Here is a 26530-nt window from a genome sequence, read left to right on the forward strand (position 1 = left end):
CAATAATAATCTTTTACATTGTAATCCTCTTATTTTTAATATTTGGCATATTTGTGTGCCGCTGCGCGTCCCTGTGTGTGTAATAAGCAGAGTGTGTGTGTAATAAGTAGAGTGTGTGTGTAAGTGTGTGTGTAATAAGCAGAATGTGTGTGTAATAAGCAGAGTGTACGTGCGTTGTGGACCCGCCTATAGGCGCACATTACTAACACACTCTTTAAATAACAAAAAAAATATTGCGCCATTGACTTTAGAGCAGGTTTCAGTTGGTCAATGGCTCAGTCTATTTCTGATTCCTCAAAATAGCAACGCTCCAACAATGTGCCAGAACACACTCCTTTTCACACCAGTAGCCCATGGGCGCACAAATAGGCGCAAATGCATTTGCTATTTAAACAACTTGGCGCAGGACGTGAAAATGAAAACTGCGTCGGGCTGAAATTAGCAAAACTCACTGTTGTTACTCCTGGCGCTGCATTGCACCGGATGTATGATAGGGCCCAAAGAGTTGAGTGAGGCAGGCATAGAGAACCAGGCGCCAGAGAGAGTGAGTGAACGAGAGAGAGAGAGAGAAAGAGAGGGAGGGAGGGCAGAAGTTTTGGGGGAAAGTTAGCACCCCACTGGGGCTGGCTTTAAGAGTTCAGTCCTCGTGAATGAGGGGAGGAAAAGGGAAAAGCAGGGAAGGTGGATCATAGGCTGTGGGTTTGTGTGAATTTCATGCCACTCTTCTTCTCTCACACTCTGGAGGAAATGTGATTATAATGAGACTCATGAGTCAGCGATTACATTTGATTCAAAGTGCTATTCTGCAGAAATGCAACAAACAGGGGAAATCGCTTATTTCAAAAGACCAACAATTAGTCTTAATATAAAATGATTACATGTTGTTTTACTTAGGAAAATGACAAGCTGCAATGTCTGGACATTACATAAAAACAACACAAAAACATCTCTGTCATCATTAACTCACAGTTTCCTCACTGACACAGTCTGTAAACAGGGAAACGTTTTTTTCATCCTTTAGCACTGCTTTCTAAATAATGCACAACACTATGAAAAACATGTCAAAGTAAGAACATTTGATGCAGACTTTGGCTGGGTCAAGTCAAGTTTAGAAGAATAAAGAAATGCAATACAGAGTCAACAGGGACAGTTGACGTAGATTTCGGCATATTTCAGTAGCGACGGATTGGAAGAGTTACCGCAGATCTGGACAGCATTAAGTTGTGGTGCATAAAGATGATGTAGTAAACCCGTGGAGGAGAGGTGAGGTGAGGTGAGGGTTTAGGGCGATGATGATGATGATGAAAACATCACTGAAAGACAGGCTTGAAGAGCTTTTGACTGGCTATGAGTCTCTTTAATGTGGCGAAAGTCTTCAAATAGTCGCACTGTGCATCCATAACCCTTCACAGTCAAACCAAAACAATTCTTCTCTGTAGACCTGGATGGAAACTTTCAATTAATCTATGGTCTTTTATTTTATGCAATTTTATTGAGAAAGGACATGAAGTGAACAGTAGAAGAGGGAGGAATGCGATCTGAAATACTGCAGATGGAAATATTCCTCATGTTTATGTTTTTTTGTTTTTTTAATTAAGTATTTTAATTGTTATAGCTGACTGTTAAGCAGCACTAAAGTGCAAAAGGCTATCACAGCACATCATGTAATGTAACATCATTTATCTATGTAATGTATTGTATTTATGCCTATATTGAGACCCATTATTAATAAAATCGTTGTGTTTATTTGTTTAGAGATCAAATTTTTGAATTGGGAAAAAACAACTACAATATAAGATTAGGATAACATTAAGACATTATTAATTTCTGTTCCGTAAGTTAAAATCATTTAAAATCATTGGCCCAAAGGTCTAAGACCACTAGTGATAATGCTTTTTGTGTTTTCTTAGTTCAATACAGATTGTTTCATTACAAATTATATTATTATAGAATATACTTGAGTGAACAATCTGAGTGAAAAGTTGAACTGAATTAACATGAATTTCAGCAGTATGTCACATATATACTAACATATAAATGCAAGCGAATCTTAAATGTTTTTTCTTCGTTTTGTGTCTTTTGTTTAAAATGTTCTGTATATATAATTTATGAACTTTTCGGATAAAAGTCAGAATTGAAGAAGTGGCTCCTTGTACCAATATTACAGTAATTAAGTTGTTTATCAATTTCCGTAAGATCAAGAAACCATACAACTTTAATTTTTTGAAAACTTTTTTTGAAAACTTTCATAAAAAGCTTTTTGACAAACTTAAAAATTAGGGTTACATTTAATTTAAAGTCCCCCTGTAGCCAATAAGTTTATCCCTTAAAACTCATCTTTGATCACCAAAATGTAACTCGACACCCTTGCCTCATTTAGTATACACGGTTCTATGAATATGCAAATGAGCTCCGCCTCCACTCACTCACTCAGCTCAGAGATCCACTCGTTGACGATCACACGTTGATCTGATTGGTTACAAGGTAGTTTGTGACGTCAGAAACACCAGCGATTTCAAAGCGTGTTTTTGAGACTGTCTTTGGTTCACTGCAGTTTTAAGGAGAAAATACTCAGCAATGGTGTCGACTTATGAATTTACACATGATTTGTCTTAGAGCATATTAAAAACACCACATAGACACATAAACAACATTAAAAGCTGGATTTTCACCGCTGGGCGACTTTAAGTTATTGTATTCTAATTAGAATCACATTCCTGCATGTCAACTCGTATTCAGGAAGTGTAATTTAAAAGGCATTCTTCAATTCAGTTGCACAGCCCTGTGAGTATCAACACTTTCGCATGAACGAGTGCATCTAGAGAAAAAGAAGGCGATATATTTCAAAGGAAGAGTGCAAGAAGATTGATAGATAGAGGGAGTGAGAGGAGGTCATGTTGTTTGTTTTCATTTGCAAAGGTATAAAATATGATGCAGGCTGACAGATTGCTCTAGCAGAAAATGGAAGGGAAAGTTTTCGTCCTTCAGCCAACCACAAAAGCACCCGCCTCCCTCCCTCTTTCCCTCTTTCCCTCCCTCCTTCACTCCCTCGCTCCCTCGCTCTGTCATTCCTCTCCCTCTCCCTCGTTGTGGGCTGAGCTAAAGCCGAGGCGAGTGAAGGTTGTGGAGACTCAGTATGTTAGCTGACACTCAAGAGTCCTGACAGTTTGATAAAGCTCATGAACTCAGACAGCAGAGAGGTGATGATCACTATAGACCAGCGCTGGAGCCGCTTGACTCGACGGAGGGAACAGAACACAACAGTTCCAGTTACTGAGAGAAAAACAGTCGGCTAGAGTGACAGCTACACCTGAAACAGAAGTCTCAAGTCCTTGAGACTTTCTATTGTGATTGATAGCTTTGGCAGCCGTGTCAGACTGACTGGAGGACTGTGTTTGAGAGGGTAACCGACAGCTCGAGACTCAGCGTGTGAGTTGGTGTTGAAGACTGGACGTGATGTTTGACTGTGTGGAGGCTCTCGGGGTCGGGGCCAGACCCCTGTTCGACGTGAGCGCTCAGAGTTCATGCATGCTCAGGAAAGCCAGCTCCTTCTTCCCTGCACTCGAGTCCTTCTCATGGAGCAACACCACGAGCCTGCAGTGTAAGTGTGAGGAGTCTCTACTCTCCCCAGCTGCACGTGTTCATATCTCTGTGTCCTCTCCAGCATGAGCATTAGTTATTCTCGGAGTGTGGTGTGTGTGCTCAGTATCTTGTCATGCGCTAACTGGCTTAAATGGTACTTTTGTTGACTTTCTAAAGGCCAGACCTTTTGCCTAGTCGTCAGAACAAATTTACTGTTGATGATGATAAAATGCTGATCCTTTTGCATAATATTAATATTTCTGAATATTGTCATTGTGATAGATGCTTAGTAATTAGTGATGATAATGACAACAATTATAAACAGTCATTGTCCTGCAAAAGTGACGTTATTAATATTCGTTGCGATGACTGCAAATTGTAGTTTCATGCTCATATTTGGTTGAAACAGTCAAAAATGAACATATAAATACAGGCCCAGGGCTTTTAAACGCTGTATAACCTTTAACTGTACGTAGAAAATAGTGGTAAAACTATGACATGTAAAATATTATATCATTATCCTGATTATTAAAGAAAATATGTATTTATGGTATATGGTAATAAAATAAAATATATACAAATATGAATAATGCACACACTCTAGTTTTAAATAATGCACGGAAATAATGTACATTGTAATCATTATATCTTTTCATAAATAATTGTAAGTTAAAATGCAGTATGTTTGCAGATTCTTGTTACATCTGAAATTTGTTTGTCGTATTTTAGTGCATTATACTTTCTAAAGGTGTAACAGAGAATCAGTAAGTATTATAATGTATTATAACTGTGGTTACAATTATTCATGATATCATGCATTGCCTTATAAGGTGCATTACAAAGTATAATTCATTCATTAAAACACTTTTATAATGCATTATATATATATATATACAGGCTTCAAGTCAAGTAATCTCTCTTGTGTGTGTGCGTGCGTGCGTGCGTGCGTGTGTGTGTGTGCTCAGAGTCTCTCAGCATCATTTTGACTTTAATGGATGTCTTTAATTATTTAATTATGAATACAATGAACTCAATTAAAGGATTAGGGAGCCCGATGGGACAGAAACCAGGAGAGAATGGGAGGATTAGGGGTTTTTCTGCTTAACATTTGCCTCTCTATGATCACTGGAAAATCCTTTGGCAAGTTCATTCAGTATGGAAATGCTCCACATTTATAAGGTTATTTAAATGCCACGTAATGAGATCCAAGTTATTTAGCTGAAAGTAAATAGCTGAACTGAAATATGACCGTGAGTAAGAGTTGTGATTATCTTAGTACACCTACATGAAAAATATGATCTTTGTCCAATCATTTGGAATTCATTGCATATTTCAATGAAGAAATAACTCATTGACTCTTGCAATGTCTGTCATCAAGTTTAAAGCACACTCAGGGAACTGGAAAGAAAAATACAGAAACAAGAGTCGTATTTATATGAATCACAGCCCATGTGTCTGCGTCTGTGTCTTATTGTATGTGCGCGTGAGTGGATTTCACACGGTCCTGCTGGAATTTGCCTCTATGCCGTAATGCCATTTTATAGCCAGACTGACGGCTTGAAAGAACATCGCACCCCACAACAAGGCCCACCTCACAATGAACCGTTTACAATAGTCTGAAGTGTCTTCTCACCCTCAGAGGAGCAACAGCTGAGTCCTACCTCTCCATCTAAACTTGAACTTGTTCGCATTACCCTTAGTAGCGATGCACGATATATCGGCCACCATATCGGTATCGGCCGATATATGTTCATTTTTAATGTTATCGTTATCGGCCCAATAAGAAAATCTGGCCAATATATTAAAGCTGATAAATAATGGATTATTTCCTTCAGCTGAGACACTTCAGATGCGAGCTGTTTGCCGTGATGGTTTTGAATTGCTTGAAATATGATTGGAATCACTTCAAAAAAAGGAAAAGACAGTCAAATGCAACATTCACAGCACAAGTCTGTCATATAGGCTACATACAATTAGAATTAAAACATTATAATTGTGTGCTTGGGACATGGCTTTTAATGGTGAGCTCTCAAAAATTATATAAAAATTTGGATTAAGGTTTATCGCCCAATATATCGGTTATCGGCTTTCAAATATAATAATAATAATAATTCCTTACATTTATATAGCGCTTTTCTCTGCACTCAAAGCGCTTTACATAGAAGGGGGAATCTCCTCAACCACCACCAATGTGCAGCATCCACCTGGATGATGTGACGGCAGCCATATTGCGCCAGTGCGCCCACCACACACCAGCTTACTGGTGGAGAGGAGACAGTGATGAAGCCAATCAGTATATGAGGATGATTAGGAGGCCATGATGGACAGAGGCCAAGGGGCAAATTTGGCCAGGATGCCGGGGTTACACCCCTACTCTTTTTCGAAGGACATCCTGGGATTTTTAATGACCACAGAGAGTCAGGACCTCGGTTTAACGTCTCATCCGAAGGAATATAACAAAATATAACAAATATATTTAATATTTATATTTATATATATTTATATTTATATTTAATATTTAATATTTATATTTATATATATATTTGAAATATAACAAATTATCGGTATCGGCCAATTCATCTCCAACACTTAAGATCTGTTGTTGTAGAAAGGTTGTTAATAACTCTGCATGCTTCAGTTGATACATTAGATGCACGTTTAGTTTCCTCTTTTGACTGTTGGTTATGGCTCGATGTTTTGTAGACCTTCACATCAGCAAACCCTTCAAGACCAAGCTGTGTTACTAAATGCAAAGTGATTTACTTCAACAAAGTATGGTTTTCTAACACTGCTGAACTAACATGGATGCATGGAGATTCTTCATCATACTCTTTGACCACAATTCAGTATCTTTTTTAAAACAAATTGTGATGTTTTGTCAGGCTGAAGTTCATGTCTGAAGGTCAGGTCTTGTCTGGATAGGATGATTCTCTGGTCGATGTTGGGTTCTGGTCAGTGACCAGTTGTCTTAGTCTTTCGGTTGTGTGGGGTGTAATAAATGTGAAGGTGGCTGGGGAGGGGGTGGCCAAATGTTGGTTCAGCTTCATCCTGAAAAGGCAAAATAAAAAGGGTCAGTTTATGAGGTACTATAAAGAAGAAAGCTTTGTATGCATGCAGTTGAATGAAAGGGGCAATCCAAGTTTAACAACTTGCTTCTAAGAAAGACAGCTCCTGTTTTACCAGTCTGTCTTCATCCCATCAGGACATGTGTTGGTCCATGTGTGCAGGAGATGCTGGTTAAGCTTTGAGCAAAGCTGTTCTTAAACTGATACTTTTAAATGAGAAACTGAAACCATGGTTTACATTCTCTGATATAGTTCATCCTTATTCGATCAGCACATTTTGTCAAAGAGACCAAAATTGCATGTTTTTGGTCTGTCTAGTTTTAGGCAGAGTTTTAGGTGTCTAGTTTTAGGTTTTTTGTAAACCTGTCTAATTTTAGGATGCTAATTTAGAACAAAATGTCTTTTAATGCTACAATGTCTGTTTTCACCTTCTTCTTTCTGGGTCATTGCATTTCAAGTGCTCCAAAAATGGTAAAGTTAGTTGCTTGGCCATTTTTAAATTAGGCCAAATTAAATTAAATTTTAAGAATTACCGTTTATGTATTGGTATTATTAAACCACTATTTTTAAATGTTCTTTTTTAATATTAATTCTGAGCTACAATATTGAGGTTTCTGTAAACATCTGTATAGGCCAAACTTTGTTGTGTGCCATCACACAAAGATGGCCGCTGTGGTTAAACCAAGCAAAGTACAAATAAAAAAAATGGTGTTACAAATACCTTAAGATAATCACTCAAAAAAAAAAAAAAAACTTTTGACCACTTGAGATGGATTGTCAACCAAACAATGAAGTCCATAGAAAAGAGATCTGCATATGCAAATGTCTCACAAAAAATGCTTTTATTTAATAATAGCCACAGAGTGATAAATTCAGATGTTTCGATCTTCTTCAGTCAGGACTTACCACTAAATCATAAACATGTAGACATATTTATCAGTAATGATCAGTGATGGCTTTATATATGGGTTAAATAATAGATTTAAATATGTGTGTGCCAGATTAGGTCTGACAGACCACTTTATTTATTTATTTATTTATTTATTTCCTCTTTCTCATTTGTAAAAAAATGTTTTCATACATTTCAACTTAAATTATTAAGTATAATCAACATGGTTATACATGTCATTTAAACTTACATTATATTAAGCTGATCGTTTAATCTTGTATAACTCATAAAAGTTGAAATTGCTTAAATTATTTCGATAAGTTACAGTAATGTAAAAACACAAGCTGCCATGACATACTGATCAAACATTTTTATCACAGTATCTACAGTACACTAAAAATATCACCTAATTCAACTTTAAAAAAAATAGGTATAATCAAATTGGCAGTACAAGTCATTTCAGCTCATTTAAAAATAATGCCTATAATTAAATATTATATAACAACAACAACAACAAAAAAGGTTAAATTATTTTGATGAGTTAAAGTAATAGAAAAACATATGTTGTCATGACTTATTGATCATATCCTTTTATTTTCAGTGTATTAATATCCCGCTGTATTGGTGCTCGGTCTGGTCATATGCCGACAGCAGAACGGGTCGTGTGCATTAGTGCATGTTTAGTATGTAGTTTCACACAGGTGCTGGTTTGACTCGAGCACAGCTTGTTACAGGATTAAATGAGCTTTTAGTCTCTCCAAACACTGTGGCCTTTGTTATGTGTATCTCCTGCGTATGTGAAAACAAGAATCGGCTCAGTCCACAGGCATGAGCATTATGTGTTCTGAAATATTTAAGGGTGTTATTTTCAAAATGGTGACATGCCAGGGCAGGGAAAAGCCTGTGTGCATGTGTGTCTGTGTGTGTGTGTGTGTGTGTGTGTGTGAGTTCACCGGGAAAATGCAAAGACATGCAAATAATAATGCTGGGAGAGACTCCAACACCCCGAGACCCTACAGAGGACAAGCGCTATAGATAACCCTGATCTAAACCCTACCCCTAAAACAATCTTATGCCAGGTTTTATTGCAAAAGGATATCTAAGGACACACACACACATAGTGATTATGCGTAGTAATAAATTAATGACAGTATTAATATTTCAAACATGCATGAAAGTAATTTTGCAGTGCTATGCAGTAGTCATTTACATTTTGTAAAGTGTCTTGCAGTGGTCTTGCAGATCTTCAAAGAGATCTGCAATACGGAAAAATAATGTTTATTACTATTAACACAATATTGATGTAAATGAATGTGACAGCAATTTAGTTAATTGCAATTACAAAAAAGAGAATAACTTGATTGCTGCTGCATTTCGCAGAGTATGTTTGTTAAACTAATACGCTGTTTCACTATTATAACTATTACAGTCCTGAAAATATTTTAGACCTAATAACAATTTGTTATTTGAGGATTAGAAAATCAAATGAGGTTTTAATGCCTCAGTCCCATATCTAATGTTCAGAAGCGTCCAAGCGTTAGGTTTTGGAAGCAAACCTGAATTGACCCAACCTGTTAAATTTCTCAGCAACGCTTCAAGTCGAATGTTGGTGAGATGTTACAAAATCTAACAACATGCAGAAAGCCTGTAAAATCCACTGTGTCAGCATTTGACTAAAAAAAGAGTCACAACAAATACTGTTGTCTTACCAGTGTATTTTTTTTCTTGGTAAAAAATAGAGAAAAGAAGTTCTGTTTAATGTTTGCTGTATTCAGATACATCCACACAACTGATCCTGCATGTTCTTTCAAGTTTTCCTCTTCATTCCTATATAAAATCAGTTCACTTAAAATCTGTTTATGCACTATTTACTTTCGCTTCATATTGGAATTCAGAACATCAAGTTTCATGAACGCCTTTTGTAGTTTTTAGTGAGTCAATCATGCAGTTCAATCCATCCACACATACAGTACAACCACGCAGAAGAAATGAAAGAGCCATTCATCTCTGCCCTCAGTCTGCAAACCATTATGTGTGTTTGGATCCAAAATATGCATGACAAATGTATGAGCGATTTTGCATTTTGCTTTAAAAACAACATCCAGTGCATTCATTATGACATGAGGAGCACTTTATTTAATTATATACATAAGAGAGGAAAAGATGAACTGAGAAATAAAGTACAAAGAAAAGATGATAAATTCAAGACTTAGTGAAGTTCATCAGGAACATAAAACACAAGTGATGCACGCTAGATTTATTCTGTTCATCACCTGCTGGAAAAACTAGGCTATTTATACTTGTATGTAATGTGTACACATACATATTTGTATGTTTGGATAGACACTGAAGCAACCTTTGTACAAATATAGTGTATATAGCCATATATGAATCTATAACTAATTCATTAAATAATAATAAAACATCAGAAACGTAATAGTCTTGAGCAGATGTTGCATTACGTGATGCTTCTATTGAGTGATGATTTGCTTCTTTCTGATGATGTCAGAACAAGTTTACTCCTGGTATAAAGATGATTGATCACAAGTAGACGAGGGAGACAAATTCCCTTTTACACCTGGTGTTTTAATTCGTCTCTTTTGTCCACTTTCAGCCACTTCTGAAAAGAAGTTCAACAAAGTTTAAATCCCGTCTGGCTAGCGCGCTTCCCATAATCTTCACGCATTCAGTCAGTAGGCGGAGAGAAGACAGTCTTTTTCTGCTGTTCGAAGACATTTGACTACCTGAGCATCTACAATATGAAAGTAATCTGGTCGAATGCGTTTTCGACTACCTCTGGAAGTGGTTGAAAGTGAACAAAATGTTTTCGACCCCGTTTACACCCGTATTTAGTGTCGTCCACTTGTGATCCGATTGACCAAAACGCATCTTAAAGGGGCCTATGCTCCTTTTCACAAGATGTAAAAAAGTCTCTGTTGTCCCCAGAGTGTGTATGTGAAGTTTCAGCTCAAAATACCCCACAGATATTTTTTTATAGCATGTTAAAATTGCCACTTTGTGAGGGTGAGCAAAAACGCACTGTTTTTGTGTGTCCCTTTAAATGCAAATGAGTTGCTGCTCCCGGCACAGAGGGCAGAGCTTCAAGAGCTTGTGTGTGTGTGTGTGTGTGTGTGTGTGTGTGTGTGTGTGTGTGTGTGTGTGTGTGTGTGAAAACTTTTAGCCTTTTATGTTCAGACTGGAGTCGGACAATGATGGAGAGACTCAAGAGGAAGTGACAACATGTAGAAGCAACAGGACATTTCTCATTGGTTAGTTGATGAATGTATGAAGCTGATGTTGAGTTAACTATCTTCTAGTCATTGATTAGCATATTCTGTCATTATAATCTATATATCGCGTTCTGGGGGGCGGGGTTTATGTAAATTTTAGGGTTTGTGATGTCACTAACCCTGAAGAAGCTCATTGTAGTCCTTACCAGCCGTTTGTTGTAGTCCTTAAAAAGCAATTTCTGTAAAAGCAAATATCTCCCTTTGCTTTGAACTTTGAGCGTTGTAACTTTGCAGATGTTGTTTATGCTCAAACAGCAACATTACACACTAACTAAAGTTAGAAAAGTGAAATCATAATCAACCACCCCTTTAATAGCAGGTGTAAACAGGAGCTCACAGAGATGGTATCGCTTGATAGTGTTGCTGAGTTTGCTGAAAGACATGGATATTATCAGTGTTTCCATGCAATTCGAGCCAACAGAGAGAACTTGGATTGTCATGCTGAAGCCCTCGACTCCTTTACTGATAAAACCTGCATCATTGAGTTTGTTGTTTAAACAGTGCAGACACACAGTAATCTGCAGAAATGTGGACTGAGACCACTTACAATACAATCAGAACAAATAAATCATTTTCTTTGTGTGTAATTCAGTGCTTTAAAGTACCCCTATTATGCATTTTCGAAAATTACCTTTCATGTGGTGTGTAATAGAGCTGTTTGTGACTGTAAAAGATCTGCAAAGTTTCAAAGATCAAAGTGCAGATAAATGGAGTTTTTGTCTCTGAACGAGTCGTCAGTAATTCCAGTCTCACTTCCTGCTGAATCTGCGTAGGTTTGTAACAGATTTGCATAATGCCAGTCTATGTTCTTCATTGGCTGCCGTGAACAACGTCTACTTTGACCCTCAAACACTGTAGTTTATCTGAGACTGGAAGAGTTTGGTTCGTGTTGTTCATGTGGAGAAGACGCTGTTTTCTGCTGACAGAGCAAATCCACTTTGATGAGATTGATACGGTAAAACCGACGCCATCGTTACTGTTCGTATCACTGAGTGTCAAGAGCTGAGGAAGATCCGGAGCTGAAATTCAGATATGATAATGAGCGTTTGGTTTCTGACACGGTCGACCAATCACAACAGACTGGGCCATCTGGCCAATTAGAGCAGAGCAGCTCTCAGAGAGGCGGGGTTTAGAGAGACTGAATCCTTGATCGAACCGTTTCAGTCACTGAGAATAGAGCTGATGCTGCAGTGGAGATTATGAGGAAATTAAGTGTTTTTTGAGCTTGTATGCATGTAAACCTGTAGTAGGAGACGACACAAAAAAAATAAGAATCTTTAAAATAGCATAATAGGGGGGCATTTTAATGGAAGTCTATAAAATTCATTCCAGTTCAAAAATCAATGGCAAGTCATTTTTTTCAGTACATTTTTAGTTTGTTCTGAAATCTTATTATGCTGTCAAGTGCCAATTCAGACAATAAAAAAATATTTTATTTAACTGTTTCTTCTGAAAACTCCACCTGCTTTACTTCAAAATCGACCATAGACTTCTTCATGTATTCTCCACGAGTCATGTCAAATGGAATGGGAACAGAATTGCATTCCTTCTTTCTTCCCCTTTACGTCTGTCAGTCATTCCTCTGGTGGCGCCAGGTTTCCACTCCTCCAGCACAAAAGAGGCTGATGTTTTCAGAACCGCTCTGTGTCACTCGAGCATTGCTGCCATATAAACACATAAAGCCAATTCAGACCAAGTTACTACATAAACACAGTGATCAGGTTGCGTTCTCACCCACTCACTCGCCCATCACCCCGACCTTGTGTTTCACAGAACATTATGTGCAAGAACTACGTCTATCAGCATTCCAGAGACCTAGAAGTCTTGCATGACAGAACCACACAAAATCCAAAGAAAAAACTAAACACAACAACACACAGTATCAGTACTTGATCCTATTACCTACTGCATAATGCACAACAATATACACACGCATCATGTCTTTTCCAGCTTCATGAGTATTGCTTTTTTTAAAATGTTGTCAAGCTAAAATTAGTTAAACTTTTAAAACCGTGTCTTGTGACCCTGCGTTCTGTTCCATTGCGTCTGTTTGCGAACACAAGAATGTCCTGTGTGAACACACTTGTATTGTAAGAAAATATGTTCTACAAGTTACACAACAGACTATTATACTTAATAATAAGTCAATAAGCAGGTCAAATCTCAAGGTCTTAGATCATGTCTAATTTGAACAACTAATGTTTACTGTTTTTTGTCTGTTTGTTTTTTGCTCGCTGGAATTCTCAGTGTTTCAGCAAATACATTTTGTGCCTTATTTATGAAACGAGAACAGAATGAAATGTGTATTCTTGCATACACATTTGTAAAAGTTTGGGATTTTGAATGACGTCTCAACAAGGCTGCGTTTATTTGATCATACATACAGTAAAAACTATCATATTTTTTTAAATATTATTACTAATTAAAATAACTGTTTTCTATGTGTATATGTTGTAAAATGTAATTTATTCCTGTGCATTTTCAGCATCATTACTCCAGTCTTCAGTGTCACATGATCCTTCAGAAATCATTCTAATATGATTTGCTGCTCAAGAAAAATGTATGATTATTATTAATGTTGAAAACAGCTGTGCTACTTCAGATTTCCGTGGAAACCATGATGCGCTTTTTCAGGATTCTCTAATGAATAGAAAGTTCAAACGGACAGCGTTTATTAGATTTTTTTTTTTCAACAATATAGAAGTCTTTACTGTCACTTTTGATCAATTTAATGCATCCTTGCTGAATAAATATATATATTTATATATTTTAAATGGTAGTGTAAGTATATATTTATTAATGTATGCATCTGTTTAATAGTTCTATGAACAATTTACACAGAAATGTGCTTTTGTTTCATGAATTCGGTCCATTGAATGCATTGTTCTTCCTCTCACAGCTTTGTTTTCATTCCAGTCAAATTAAATATGGCGTCTACCCGGAATAAGGTCCATATATTTTGAAGTTTGAATATCTTCTGTTCACAACAAAACTGGGTTGTGACTTTGGAACGTCTCTAGCACAGGTTTCCGTGCTGTTTGGAAAGGAAATATCCTTTCATAGTTTGCCAAATCTCAGATCATCAATGTAGTATATTTCATCTCCGAGGTCGCGATTAGATCACTGGCAGTATTTGTGTGACTCTCGGTTCATGTTCATGTCTTGAGAAGCCAAAGCCAAGGTCAAAGTGAAACTCACCCTCTCTCACACATTCTTCATCCGTCTCCCCCAACCCCCTGGTTTTTATGAGATTTCTCATCTATACCTTCTCTCATTTTGCTCTTGTTAAACGGTGCCCGTGGAGGGACAGAGGGAGGAGAAGAACGAGAGAATGAGAGGCACATTTGGGGGATTCACTCCATTCAGTAGGAGGAATGGCCAATAAAATCTGCCCAGTTTTAGCTGTTTTTCTCTCATTTTTTACAAGTGGAGAGTGAGGGACAGCTGGTGCTGGTGTGAATGGCTGACCAAGGTGACTCTGCCAATAAAGAGCCGGTCAGGCAAGCCTCGGGCTTCGGTCAGACCACAGACGGGCTTTACGGGGGATCTCGAGACTGGACCTCTAGTAAAAAGCCAGTCATCCAGGCCTGAGGAATTTAGGGTCCAGGAAACAAGAGCATGAGGGGGGAAAGGGTGTCTAGAGGTGAAAGTTGAACCGAGTGACAGCGTGGACTTGCACAAAATATACAACACTGGATTCACACGGTGGTGTTTAAATTGGGCAAAGCGTGTTATATTATATGTTTGCGCCTGTATGGCTGCTTTCCAGGATGTTTCTGAAACTGACTGGTGCCATTTGGGCGCGTGACAGCGAGTTGAACACATGCTGAGGTGTCAGTCAAAGCATGTTATTCATTCATCCAGTAACACTTTACAAAAGGGTTAACATTAGTGCTACATTAGTTAACATTAACTAGCAATGAACAATAATTCTACAGCATTTCTTTATGCACTGTGAATAACACGAACAAACAATGATCAATTGTGTTTTTATTAACTATAACATATTAGGGGTGTACACAGGAGTCACGGGTCGATAAGAGTTCGATATAACAGGAAAAGCTATTCATTCATCTGTCGTGTTAGTTCATTTTTCTCATCTCTCTTCTCCTTCAGCACTCAATGTGCTCTCATAATATTTGTCTTTGAGCTCTGACCCCTGGACAGAGGCTTCCTAATGCATTTGACAACTTCATCCTTATTCTCTTACATTCTTGATAAATTATAGAGGACATATTATTGCCCTTTTTCAAAGTCTTGATGTTGTTTTTGGGCTCTACTAAAACGAGGGAACTCGCGCTGCGTTGAGAATCGACACATTGGGGAACGCCTTCAGCGTGACATCACAACAACAGCATCAGCTTCTGATTGGCCGAAGCAAGTCGTTCTCAGGAGCGCAGGAAGTGTGGCCGAGGGACGCAGCGTCTCGTTCCCTTCTCAGGCGTAACCCGAGACGTTCCCTTTCGAGGGAACTCGCGCTGTGTCGAGAATCGCTTGAATGTTCAAAAATATTTTCCTAATATTTAACATTGTTGCACATATTCTCTTCCTAGTCTTGGCTGTGTTTCCCGAAAGCATCGTTAGCCAACTATGGTCGCAAGTTCCGTCGTTCTCAGCAGTTCAACGAGTCGGTGTTTCCCGAAACCATATTTCCAACGAACATTCGCAAACAGCATCGCAGAGTTGTGTGTTTGGAACGACAGCTCTCGATCTGTGGTTAGAGCAGTTTCTTGTTTGCATGACATGTGGATTTACATAGATCATGCTCTTGAGCCGAATATGCAAGCTGACATTCAGTACAATCTATATCTTATATTTTGAATATAAACACATTTAAATGACATTCTTTAGTTTGTCAAGAGATTTAAAGCACCATTTTTGAAGAGTGCGCATTTGTGAATGTGCTGTACTACGTAAGAACGAGCCTATGATTGAATATGGAAATAAAGCAAAATAACTGAGAAAAATTATAATTAGTCCTCAGATGCCATGTCTGTAATTTATAGCAAAAGTGCTATAAATGTCGTTGTTCGGGAAACGCACCCTTCATCTCTATGAAGCCCCTCCTTCTGAAAAGCACACTGTGCTGTGATTGGTCGGCTGGTGAAGTGTGTTGTGATTGGTCAACTGCTTCAAGTGTGTTTGGGAAATCCCCGCCCCTTACCATAACCGCCAGTTTAACACACTACTAACTAACTCAACCAGGCCCCGCCCCTTTATTCTACGTATTAATTATTTAAATGAGGAATATTGTGACGTGTTCGTTCCCGGAAGAAACTCAAGACTACAATGGAGGCGTTTCAGGAGTTCAGAAACACTGACACTGATATAGAGAAGAACTCCTGCTGGTGGGACTTTGTGCTTTGTAACTTTGCAGAGCTTTTTCATGCTTAAACAGCAACATTACACACTAAAGAAAAGTTGAACTTGTAAAAAAAAGTTTATAATAGGTCCCTTTAATATTCTTTAAAATAGCAACCCACCTGAATTCAAGTCATTATTTTTGACGATGCACCCAATAATGTTATATAATCAAGAATGCACCATAAACTCACCAATCAAAAATATGTGAAGGTGAAAGTGGCTTTGTTTTTTAAAGAGTAAGTGCATGTTTGTTTTGAAGAGTGGGGAAGTGATGTTTGCCAGTTAAAAACTTGCCTGTAGGGCTTGAGGATTTGAAAAACCAATAGAGATTCTTGTCTTAGTAATCATCTCTAAATATCTTGTCCTTTTCTTCCTGATGTCTGCAGCGGTGGAGACTCAGAGCACAAGCTCAGAGGAGATGGTTCCCAGTTCTCCTTCTCCACCTCCTCCTCCTCGCATCTATAAACCCTGCTTTGTGTGCCAGGACAAATCTTCTGGCTATCATTATGGAGTGAGCTCTTGTGAGGGCTGCAAGGTACACACTCTTAGAAGAGACCAGTCTGACTTCTGGACAGCTCGTAAACATACTTTATCGCTAGAAAAAAATAAACAAACCATTAAACATGAAAGTATTATGCAATTTTTTAGTTTTTTTCTCCTTATATAGAACCTTTTGGCATAAAGGGTTCTTTAATTTTGAGTGAAGAACCCTAGGATTCTATTTAGAACCCAAGTGAAAAAAATTATTCTTTGGACCAAAAATGTAAAAAAAAAAAAAAAAAATCTCAAATGATTATATTTATGATTTGTTTCAAACCTTAAATTTGAATGTGAACATTAATCAAAAATGCTATTTCTTTTCACACAGACATTCATAAAAAAGTAAAAAGATTATTTATTATAAAGACCATATCATACTTAATCAATATATTTTCTTTAGACAGAAGCCAAAATGTTATGTATTAATGTATGTATAATTATTAATGTAGGTCAATATAATTATTCTTTGGCTTTTTACAACTTAATTTAACCTTTAACAAAAGCTAAATTAGCTATATTTGAAACTTATGTTAAAACTAACAACGTTTTGTTAGTCAAAGTTTAATTTAATTTACTTATAAAAATAAAGATTACTCAGAAAGACCTTTTTAAATATGCATCATATTTTCTGTTATGTACCTAAAAAAAATAGTATTTAGTATATAATACTAAAAATATAGCTAAAATAGTATTTAAAAAAAAAAATGGTTTATTTTAATTTTTCAAACTGAACAAAACAGGTTTAAAAAACATGACCAATATTATAATGCACTTCAAAATAAATGACACATTCACTAATCAAAACCTGAGAATGGTTAATTATGTTAGAATCCCATATTGGCAAAAAGATTTGGGTCAAATACAGCATACCATGAAGACAAATAAGACAGTTCTATTACACTGTGTTTACATTATAACAGCACATGATGCAGAACAGTGGGTAAAGGTCACGGTTTGAGTGCTGCCATCTAGTGTTACTGTCAAGTTGAAGAATGTTGATTTCATTCACACATCTATAGTGCCCTCTGCTGAAGGCTCTGGTGAAGTTCATCAAATCTGGTCACTATTAGACAGAAGATTTTGAGTTATTGTCATGACCTCAGCTCCATGTAAATCGTAATGTAAATACTTATATTTTTTGTTTCTCTCTCTCTCTCTCTCTCTCTCTCTCTCTCTCTCTCTCTCTCTCTCTCTCTCAGGGTTTTTTCCGTCGCAGTATCCAGAAGAACATGGTGTACACCTGCCACAGAGACAAAAACTGCCAGATCAACAAGGTGACGCGTAACCGCTGTCAGTACTGTCGACTGCAGAAGTGCTTCGAGGTCGGCATGTCGAAGGAAGGTAAACCTCAGAGCAGTTTACATCACTAACTATACACTTCTCAGGTCACAACACTGATGAAGACAGAGTACAGTCAGTTCACAAGTCTATGACTGTATGTCTTGGCATGAAGAACACTGCACTCAACTCCAAGATCAACTCATTGCTGCTTCCAACATGTGTTATATTCAATTTGTGTTTGAACACTCATATTATTTTTTGTTGTTGTTCTTCTTTTAGCAGTGCGGAATGACAGGAATAAGAAAAAGAAGGACGTAAAAGAGGAGGTGGTTCTTCCAGAGAGCTATGAGCTGAGTGGAGAACTGGAAGAACTGGTTAATAAAGTCAGCAAAGCACACAGGGAAACCTTCCCTTCGCTCTGTCAGCTGGGAAAATACACGACTGTGAGTCCTGAGTCACTTCATCCTCACACACCTCCTCCTGTCTGGCAGATTAACAAACAATATTTCAGAACATTAATTACACATACACATCCACTGAACCACAGCAAAAATAAAGAGTTTTTTTTATTGAGAGGCAGAGACTCCACTTTTTTGTTAACATCAAGATTTTGGTTAACATTTTTATGAATGAATAATGGCTATCTTTGATGGTGTGACTAACCACAATAACTTTTAATCACTCTATTGAATCATCTTTTGCTGTTCAGGTAAATTCTGTGTGACAAATGAATTATTAGAAGTTCAGAGAAACATTTTAGTTTCTCACTTAATTATTATGAGGTCACAGATAGACTTTCAAGGTCAAATATGTCCCACATACTCACATAACTGTGTGTAATTGTTTATTTAGTGCAACAAAATGAATGCAAATAAAAAGTGGAGTAGAATGATGCGAATACTAGTACTATTACTACTATAAATGTAAACAATACACATAATCTCACATTCAAATACAAGTAGAGTATACATACAGAAGTTGTAAGAAGTGAGTTCTTATGGGAAGTGAGAACTTTTTCTCACGTTATATTGACAAACTGTGACAATATTTAACAAGCATTATGATTCCCATGAAAGTGCTTTAAACACTGAACATTAAGCATATGCATCCATTTGGAAACACATAATTATATTTTTGCTAGTAAGAATTGCATTGTAACTAGTTAAAACCAGATACTTAAACCTTAACTGATAACATGTATATAAAACATACATCTGTCAGTCTATCCATCTGTCATATGAAATATGAAACATATGTATATGGTTACTGCTATAAATGTTTCTTGAGTGCTTTGAGTTACACCCAGTGTCAGATGAAAGTATAAACTCAGCACCAGATGGGTAATACAACATTCTCAAATATATCTATATATTTCAGCTGTAATAAATAATTTCATAATTTCTGTATGCTATTACGACTAGACATAATTGCAACTGAACAGGTCTTGAAATACATTATTACTAGATCGAAGTAAAATATAAAAGAAAATGAATAAAAGAAATAGGAGCCTGGGATTTTCATTAGTTAAAATTGCATTGTAGATTTCTTCCATGTGAATTATTAATAGTCAAAATTCTCAACTGGCCAGTCAAAACTGAAATGTGAATAGTAACATTGAATGCATTAAAAATGCCGGTTCATCTTCTATATATCTCCTATGCATTCACTGCTGCTGTACTTCCACACACTCATGTTTTTATGAATCAGTGATTTACCAACGATTACTGTTTAAGAGATATTGGTTCAGTTGTATGGGAATGCATGGAGAAGTGTGCTCAGTACAGTTTTCCTGTTTTACTCTGTTTCAGAACTCCAGTGCGGATCACAGGGTTCAGCTGGATCTTGGACTGTGGGATAAGTTCAGTGAACTCTCCACAAAGTGCATTATAAAGATTGTGGAGTTTGCCAAACGTCTGCCAGGTTTTACTTCACTCACCATTGCAGACCAGATCACCTTACTGAAATCTGCCTGCCTTGATATACTGGTAAATACAACAAAAACTATATAATTAACAACCAACAAAGTTGTCTCATCTTAAAGGTCCATTAGATTTTTTAGGGGCAGTGGAAACAGACTCATTTCGTTTAGATGCAACCTCTTAATTCAGTGCATATGGTGCTGGATTCTGAAAAAACAATGACACATTTTGCCTCTTCATATATACAGTATGTATTTCCTTATTGGCAACTTCAACTTTATTAGATTCACTTTGTCTTGATGCTTTGTTTCCCGCAGATGTTGCGTATTTGTACTCGCTACACTCCAGAGCAGGACACTATGACCTTCTCAGATGGGCTGACCCTCAACAGAACACAGATGCACAACGCTGGTTTCGGGCCACTCACAGACCTGGTGTTTGCTTTCGCTGGGCAGCTCCTGCCTCTGGAGATGGACGACACTGAGACCGGGCTCCTGAGTGCAATCTGCCTCATCTGTGGAGGTGCTGCAGTCTCGCCTTTAGGAGTCACTTTAGTTCTTCTACTTTATGCATAGAAATTGAATTGCATCTGGAAACTTTCAATTGGGATAACAATGCATAATATGCGTTTTTTCGTATTCGTCGTTTGGTGGCTCTGAATTGTTGAAATACCCTACAAAATGCTTGCTATGGATGCGAAAAATGCAGAAAATCAAACCTGATCCAAATTTTTTTATGACGGACGAAGGTTTCGGAGGCAGTGTGTAAACGTGATTGACAAAACGTGAGGTTGAATTTATTTTTTAACATCCAAAAATTTCAGACACGAATTTCGTGCAAGGACCTTTATAGTGAAAATCTTTTGAGTGAGTGAGTGTGCGAGTGAGCGGGTGAGCGGGTGAGCGAGTGAGCGAGTGGGCGAGTGAGTGAGTGAGTGAGTGAGTGGGTGAGTGTGTGAGAGAGTGAGTGAGTGAGTGAGTGTGTGAGAGTGAGTGTGTGAGAGAGTGAGTGAGTGAGTGAGTGGGTGAGTGAGTGTGTGAGAGAGTGAGTGAGTGGGTGAGTGAGTCAGTGAGTGAGTGAGTGAGTGCCTGAGTGAGTCAGTGAGTGAGTGAGTGAGTGAGTGCTTGAGTGAGTGAGTGAGTGAGTGAGTGAGTGAGTGAGTCAGTGAATGAGTGAGTGAGTGATTGAGTGAGTGAGTGAGTGCTTGAGTGAGTGAGTGAGTGAGTGAGTGAATGAGTGAGTGAGTGAGTGAGTGAGTCAGTGAATGAGTGAGTGAGTGAGTGAATGAGTGAGTGCCTGAGTGAGTGAGTCAGTGAGTGGGTGAGTGAGTGAGTGGGTGAGTGGGTGAGTGAGTGAGTGCCTGAGTGAGTGAGTGAGTGAGTCAGTGAGTGAGTGAGTGAGTGAGTGAGTGAGTGATTGAGTGAGTGATTGAGTGAGTGAGTGAGTGAGTGAGTGAGTGAGTGAGTCAGTGAGTCAATGAGTGTGTGAGTGAGTGTGTGAGTGAGTGAGTGAGTGAGTCAGTGAGTCAGTGAGTCAGTGAGTGAGTGAGTCAGTGAGTCAGTGAGTGAGTGAGTCAGTGAGTGAGTCAGTGAGTGAGTGTGTGAGTGAGTGAGTGTCTGATTGAGTGAGTGAGTGCCTGAGTGGGTGAGTCAGTGAGTAAGTCAGTGAGTGAGTGAGTCAGTGAATGAGTGAGTCAGTGAGTGAGTGAGTGAGTGCCTGAGTGAGTGAGTCAGTGAGTCAGTGAGTGAGTGAGTCAGTGAGTGAGTCAGTGAGTGAGTGTGTGAGTGAGTGAGTGTCTGATTGAGTGAGTGAGTGAGTGAGTGAGTGAGTGAATGAGTGAGTGAGTGAGTGTGTGAGTGTCTGATTGAGTGAGTGAGTGCCTGAGTGAGTGAGTGAGTGAGTGAGTGCTTATTTTATCTCTTGAGTGCTATATTAATAATTTTATACACCTTCAGTATTAGCTGCTCCAGTTGCCCTGTTTATTTTATAAACATTTTGACTCCCTGGTTGGTTTATTCCTTGTGTTGTTGTCAAACTCTGATTGGCATGTCCTGCTCTTCTCTTACTGGTTGAATGAATAGACCGCATGGATCTGGAAGAGCCTCATCGTGTGGATCAGCTACAGGAACCTCTGCTAGAGGCGTTAAAGATCTACGCTCGCCGCCGACGTCCCAACAAACCTCACATGTTCCCACGGATGTTGATGAAGGTCACTGACCTCCGAGGCATCAGCACTAAAGGTAGGCATTGTTCATGTCTGTATGGTTTACAATATAGTTTATGTGGTTAACTCAATGTGATAAAGTCATGGAACTTAAAGGAATAGTTCACTTAAAAATTGAAATTCAACATTTCATTAACCAAACAGTTAATGGACCCCATTGACATCCATAGTATTTTTTTTTCCTACAATGGAAGTCAATGGGGTCCAACAAGTGTCTGATTACCGACATTCTTCAAAATATCTTCTTTTGTGTTCAGCAGAAGAAAGAAATTCATACAAATTTGAAATAACTTGAGGGTGAGTAAATAATGACAGAAGTTTAATTTTTAAGTGAACTATTCCTTTAACATTGTGATATGTTTAAAGTGTGCTTGACAGCACCTGCGTTTTTTTAGAGTTATTAAAGGGTTAGTTCACCCAAAAATGAAAATTTTGTCATAAATTACTCACATATGTCATTCCAAACCCGTAATGCATTCGTTCATCTTCGGAACACAAATGAAGATCTTATTAATTAAATCTGAGAGCTTTCTGTCCCTTTATTGACAGCTACGCAACTGTTTTCAAGCCCCAGAAAGGTAGTAAAGACAAATTGTTTGATACATTCTTTATTTTTATGTTTTGCACAAACAAAACACTTGCTTCACTTTTATAAAATTGAGGTTAAATTACTAGAGTCACATGGATTACTTTAATAATGTATTTACTACCTTTCTGGGGCTTTAAAGTGGTAGTTGCGTTGGCTGTCAATGGAGGGACAGAAAGCTCTCAGAAGTATAGAAGTTTACCCAACTATGACGACTTCTGCTTCTGAGGATCCTGGAAATGAGAAAAGGGTCGACTAGTCGTACTACCTACCTTCTTGCTGCAAACTCTACCACAAGCTCATGTTAAATAAGTAAAATATGAACCTAAATGAAGAGATTAAAACCTCGAAGCATTAGGTCGATCATGCCTGTGTTCTCTCTGTTCAGGAGCAGAGCGAGCCATCACTCTGAAGATGGAGATCCCAGGCCCGATGCCTCCTCTGATCCGAGAGATGCTGGAGAACCCTGAGGCCTTTGAGGAGAAGTCTGACTCTAAAGACAATGAAGCTGCCGCCCCCCTGCCACCTCCTGCCATCCAGGCCATCAAACGCGAACGGGACGAGGAATCTGCCCTGGAGGACGAAGAAGACGAGGAGGACGAGGTTGTGGAGGAGGGACGGGACAGGGCAGGGGACAGTGAGGATGAGGAATGGGGGATCCTGCAAGTGGACATGAGCGGAGCTAGAAAGAGTGTGTCAGGACGAGCACAGTGACCGCTGGACGACAGTATGTATGCGGGTCTGAGACATACACACAAAAGCAGACAACTTTAGATTTCAGTTGATGCGAACAGATTTTCCATCATTCAGTCAAACAAACAACATCGTTTCCCATAATGACTTTCTATGACACAAATAAGCATGCACAACTTTGCACATCAAGTTTCCCTCAACCATCCAAAAGCAGTAACAAATTACATCATGAAAACTGAGAAAAACATGCCAATGTTACTTTAGACAGTGTTTCTCTAACTGAATAGAGAGAGAAATTAAAATGAGTGCGAAACTAGAGAAAGAAAGGCCATTATGCCATATCTGGATGTTACTTGGTAAATGCATATTTTGTACTACATTTGGAGATGCCAAATATTTGAGAATGCATCCCAAAGCCTTGTTCTCTATAAGGGAAGCAATTTTCACGACTGTATATGGATGCATAATCAGAGCTGATCAATGAGAAAATAGAAAAAACTACAAACAACCACATGACCAATTCAGTGGTCTAAAAAACTTTTTTTCTAGACATACATTTACTGCATAACTTTGTACTCTTGATGTTGCATTGTCTCAGATATATTACATTTTGTATATGTATACTTTTCAACAACTCTATTCTTCTTTCAGTGTGTTTTTATGTGTTTTTGAGTACTTGCTTTTTACTAAACGCTCCAACAATATCCTACAGCCATACTCTACATCTGAATTTACCATTTATACCAATTTTAGGGTTTGGGGCATTAGAAGATTATAAAATAATTGTTTTTAGGTTGATTTTTTGAATTGAAAGTAAAATCTTTAGATTTATATCATTACATCACATGATTCATTACATTATTACAAATCAAACTTTTCACTCAGGGCAAATCAAGGACCAAATGTGCTCTACAGTCTCTAGATCAGAGCATGCGTGCACTAGCTATTCACGTACATTTAGATCTTTAGTTATACTGTATCATTACGCAAAAATTACCATTAAAAGCTGAAATGTAACATTTTACTCTGGGATCTAGAAGACTTACGTGATTAGGTATTAAAAGCAATAAAAGCTACACTGATATGTTGTACAATGTAAGAACTCTAGTAATGTGTCAAATATGAGCCAAGCACATGTGGCGTGTACAAGCGGTGTGCACTTTCAATCCCATAACTGTCAAAAATGTTCCTTTGTAGGTAATAGGGGAAAATGCTAGTTAGGCGAATCTACCCTACACAGATCCAGCAGGGCTTCAAGAAAGTGTTTTGCTCAGTTCTTCAACTCTTTCCCCGCCATTGACGGAATTTTCCGTCTTTCCATGTTTTCACTGTTATACGGTAGGGGGCGCTATTACACATCTTCTGAAAGAGTACAGAATCTCCTGATCAAAACACAGGTGAAGAAGAAGCAGCAACAAGCGCTAGCATATGCGTTCCTATGCATTATGTAAAATATCGTGATCATCAACATCAAACAGCATATAGCCTAAATAAAACCTAATGAAAACCTAATAAATGAAATGTCGGCCCAGGATGAACTATAGGACTGGAAAGTTTTTATTAAACTTACCCACATTCAAGTATTGATAAAAAAGAATGCATGAAGCTAGAATAAAGCAGGTACCTTTTTTTGTTTAAACGCAGAGGGTCTGTTCTTACTTCTGACATGTTCAGATATTCATACAACAAAATATCCTGGGAGCCATTCAGCTTTAGTGAAAATGATCCAAAATGCTGGCGCTGGCTGGCAACTTTAAAAAGAAACGCTGGCGGGGAAAGAGTTAAAAGCTGTTTGTCAAATTTATATATAAAAATGAATGAAAATTTTAGACTACGTCAGTCAGTCGACATCATTATAAAAATGTAATCTCTCATATAATACCCATACCAAAGAATAAAATCTAATCTTCTAACAAAAACAAAAACCAACTATAACATACTAAAATGTACTATGGTAAAACCATGGCATTCTTTAAAGTGTGTTGGAGCATGCAAACAGACTTCTGTAAGACTATGGTAATCATTCAGTATCATGGTGTTACTGACTGTATATGGATATTACAGTCCTAAATATTAATGACAGAATATAATAAAATAACATTTATATAAACATGAGATGAGATAAGACAAAAAACACCAACTACTGTGGTGTCATTTATATAGCAATCCAAGGGTCTTTACAGAATACCATGGTATCACCCAGACAGCAACATAGTGTCGGCCCAGATCAGGGCCACATCTGACACACGTGGATTCCATGCGTCCCGGATCTGGGCCGACACTATGTTGCTGTCTGGGTACTATGTCTGAAAAACATGCAACCGTATTTATTTGTTGGTGAGAGAGATTACAGAGTAGGGTGTTATTGATGATGAATGAGAAAATAGAATAGACAATAATAGAAAAGGCAAACAAAGTTTTTTTTCCAGTGTCCTTCTTCATCCTTCCATCCCTGCTGAGGTTTGTGTGCGCCGCTGATGACAACATTATACCTCCGTACATGACAGAACAGTGTTGCCAAAGCAGTCATAAGCTTCTGATCGCTGCGCATTCTGTGAGATATTGGGGATAGAGCCATACGGTTTAATGTGTAAAGATGTGTGCATGTATGCTATTTGCTGAACTGTAAAGATATCTTCTTTCTACTTGTATCTTTCTACCGTTGTGTCACTGCAAACTGTTTCATTTGATGCATCAACAGGACATCTCAGTTTGAATTTTTTACAATATTGTCTTTTAAAATATTTCAAATATAAACATACACATTATAGGCTTTACATGTACTTTTATTTATTACTTATTTATCCTTGTCTTGTTACATTTTTGTTTTATCTGTAATCAGTGATGCATGTTATGAACTGTTTTTTTGACCGCTCCCATAATTCCTTGTGTGTCTCTATAGAGTGTGGAAGAGTGTTTCTGTGTGTACCACCAATGTCATGATCAGCCACTATTCAAATGTGGTTAGACAGCAAAAATGAGATCATTTCAACTGACCAAAACGAATGCATGATTACCACATAGTGTGCTGGATAAACCTGCAGTGATCATCGAGTCTAGCAGCTTCATGTAATGCACTGATCCGGATACGTGACAG

At 37.9% G+C, this 26530-nt stretch overlaps 1 protein-coding gene across 3 annotated transcripts in view; it reads left to right on the forward strand.

The window, feature by feature from the left end:
• rargb (retinoic acid receptor, gamma b) overlaps positions 1-25344 on the forward strand; it is a 56328-nt gene extending 30984 nt beyond the window's left edge. Inside the window, exons 1-8 of one of the 3 annotated variants that reach the window (XM_084100946.1) lie at positions 3097-3601; positions 16577-16725; positions 17930-18071; positions 18291-18454; positions 19820-19996; positions 20248-20452; positions 22012-22170; positions 23129-25344. In XM_084100946.1, coding sequence (XP_083957072.1) covers positions 3457-3601; positions 16577-16725; positions 17930-18071; positions 18291-18454; positions 19820-19996; positions 20248-20452; positions 22012-22170; positions 23129-23454 — 1467 coding nt within the window. In that variant the 5' untranslated portion in view covers positions 3097-3456 and the 3' untranslated portion in view covers positions 23455-25344. Of the gene's footprint in view, positions 1-3096; positions 3602-10746; positions 10806-16576; positions 16726-17929; positions 18072-18290; positions 18455-19819; positions 19997-20247; positions 20453-22011; positions 22171-23128 lie in introns of those variants that run through there. The other 2 variants (XM_084100947.1, XM_084100945.1) reach the window with 2 other exon arrangements.
• The last annotated feature ends 1186 nt before the right edge of the window (positions 25345-26530 follow it).

This window comes from Abramis brama (genome assembly GCF_963993115.1).
Source record: "Abramis brama genome assembly, chromosome: 23".
NCBI classification, from domain to species: domain Eukaryota; kingdom Metazoa; phylum Chordata; class Actinopteri; order Cypriniformes; family Leuciscidae; genus Abramis; species Abramis brama.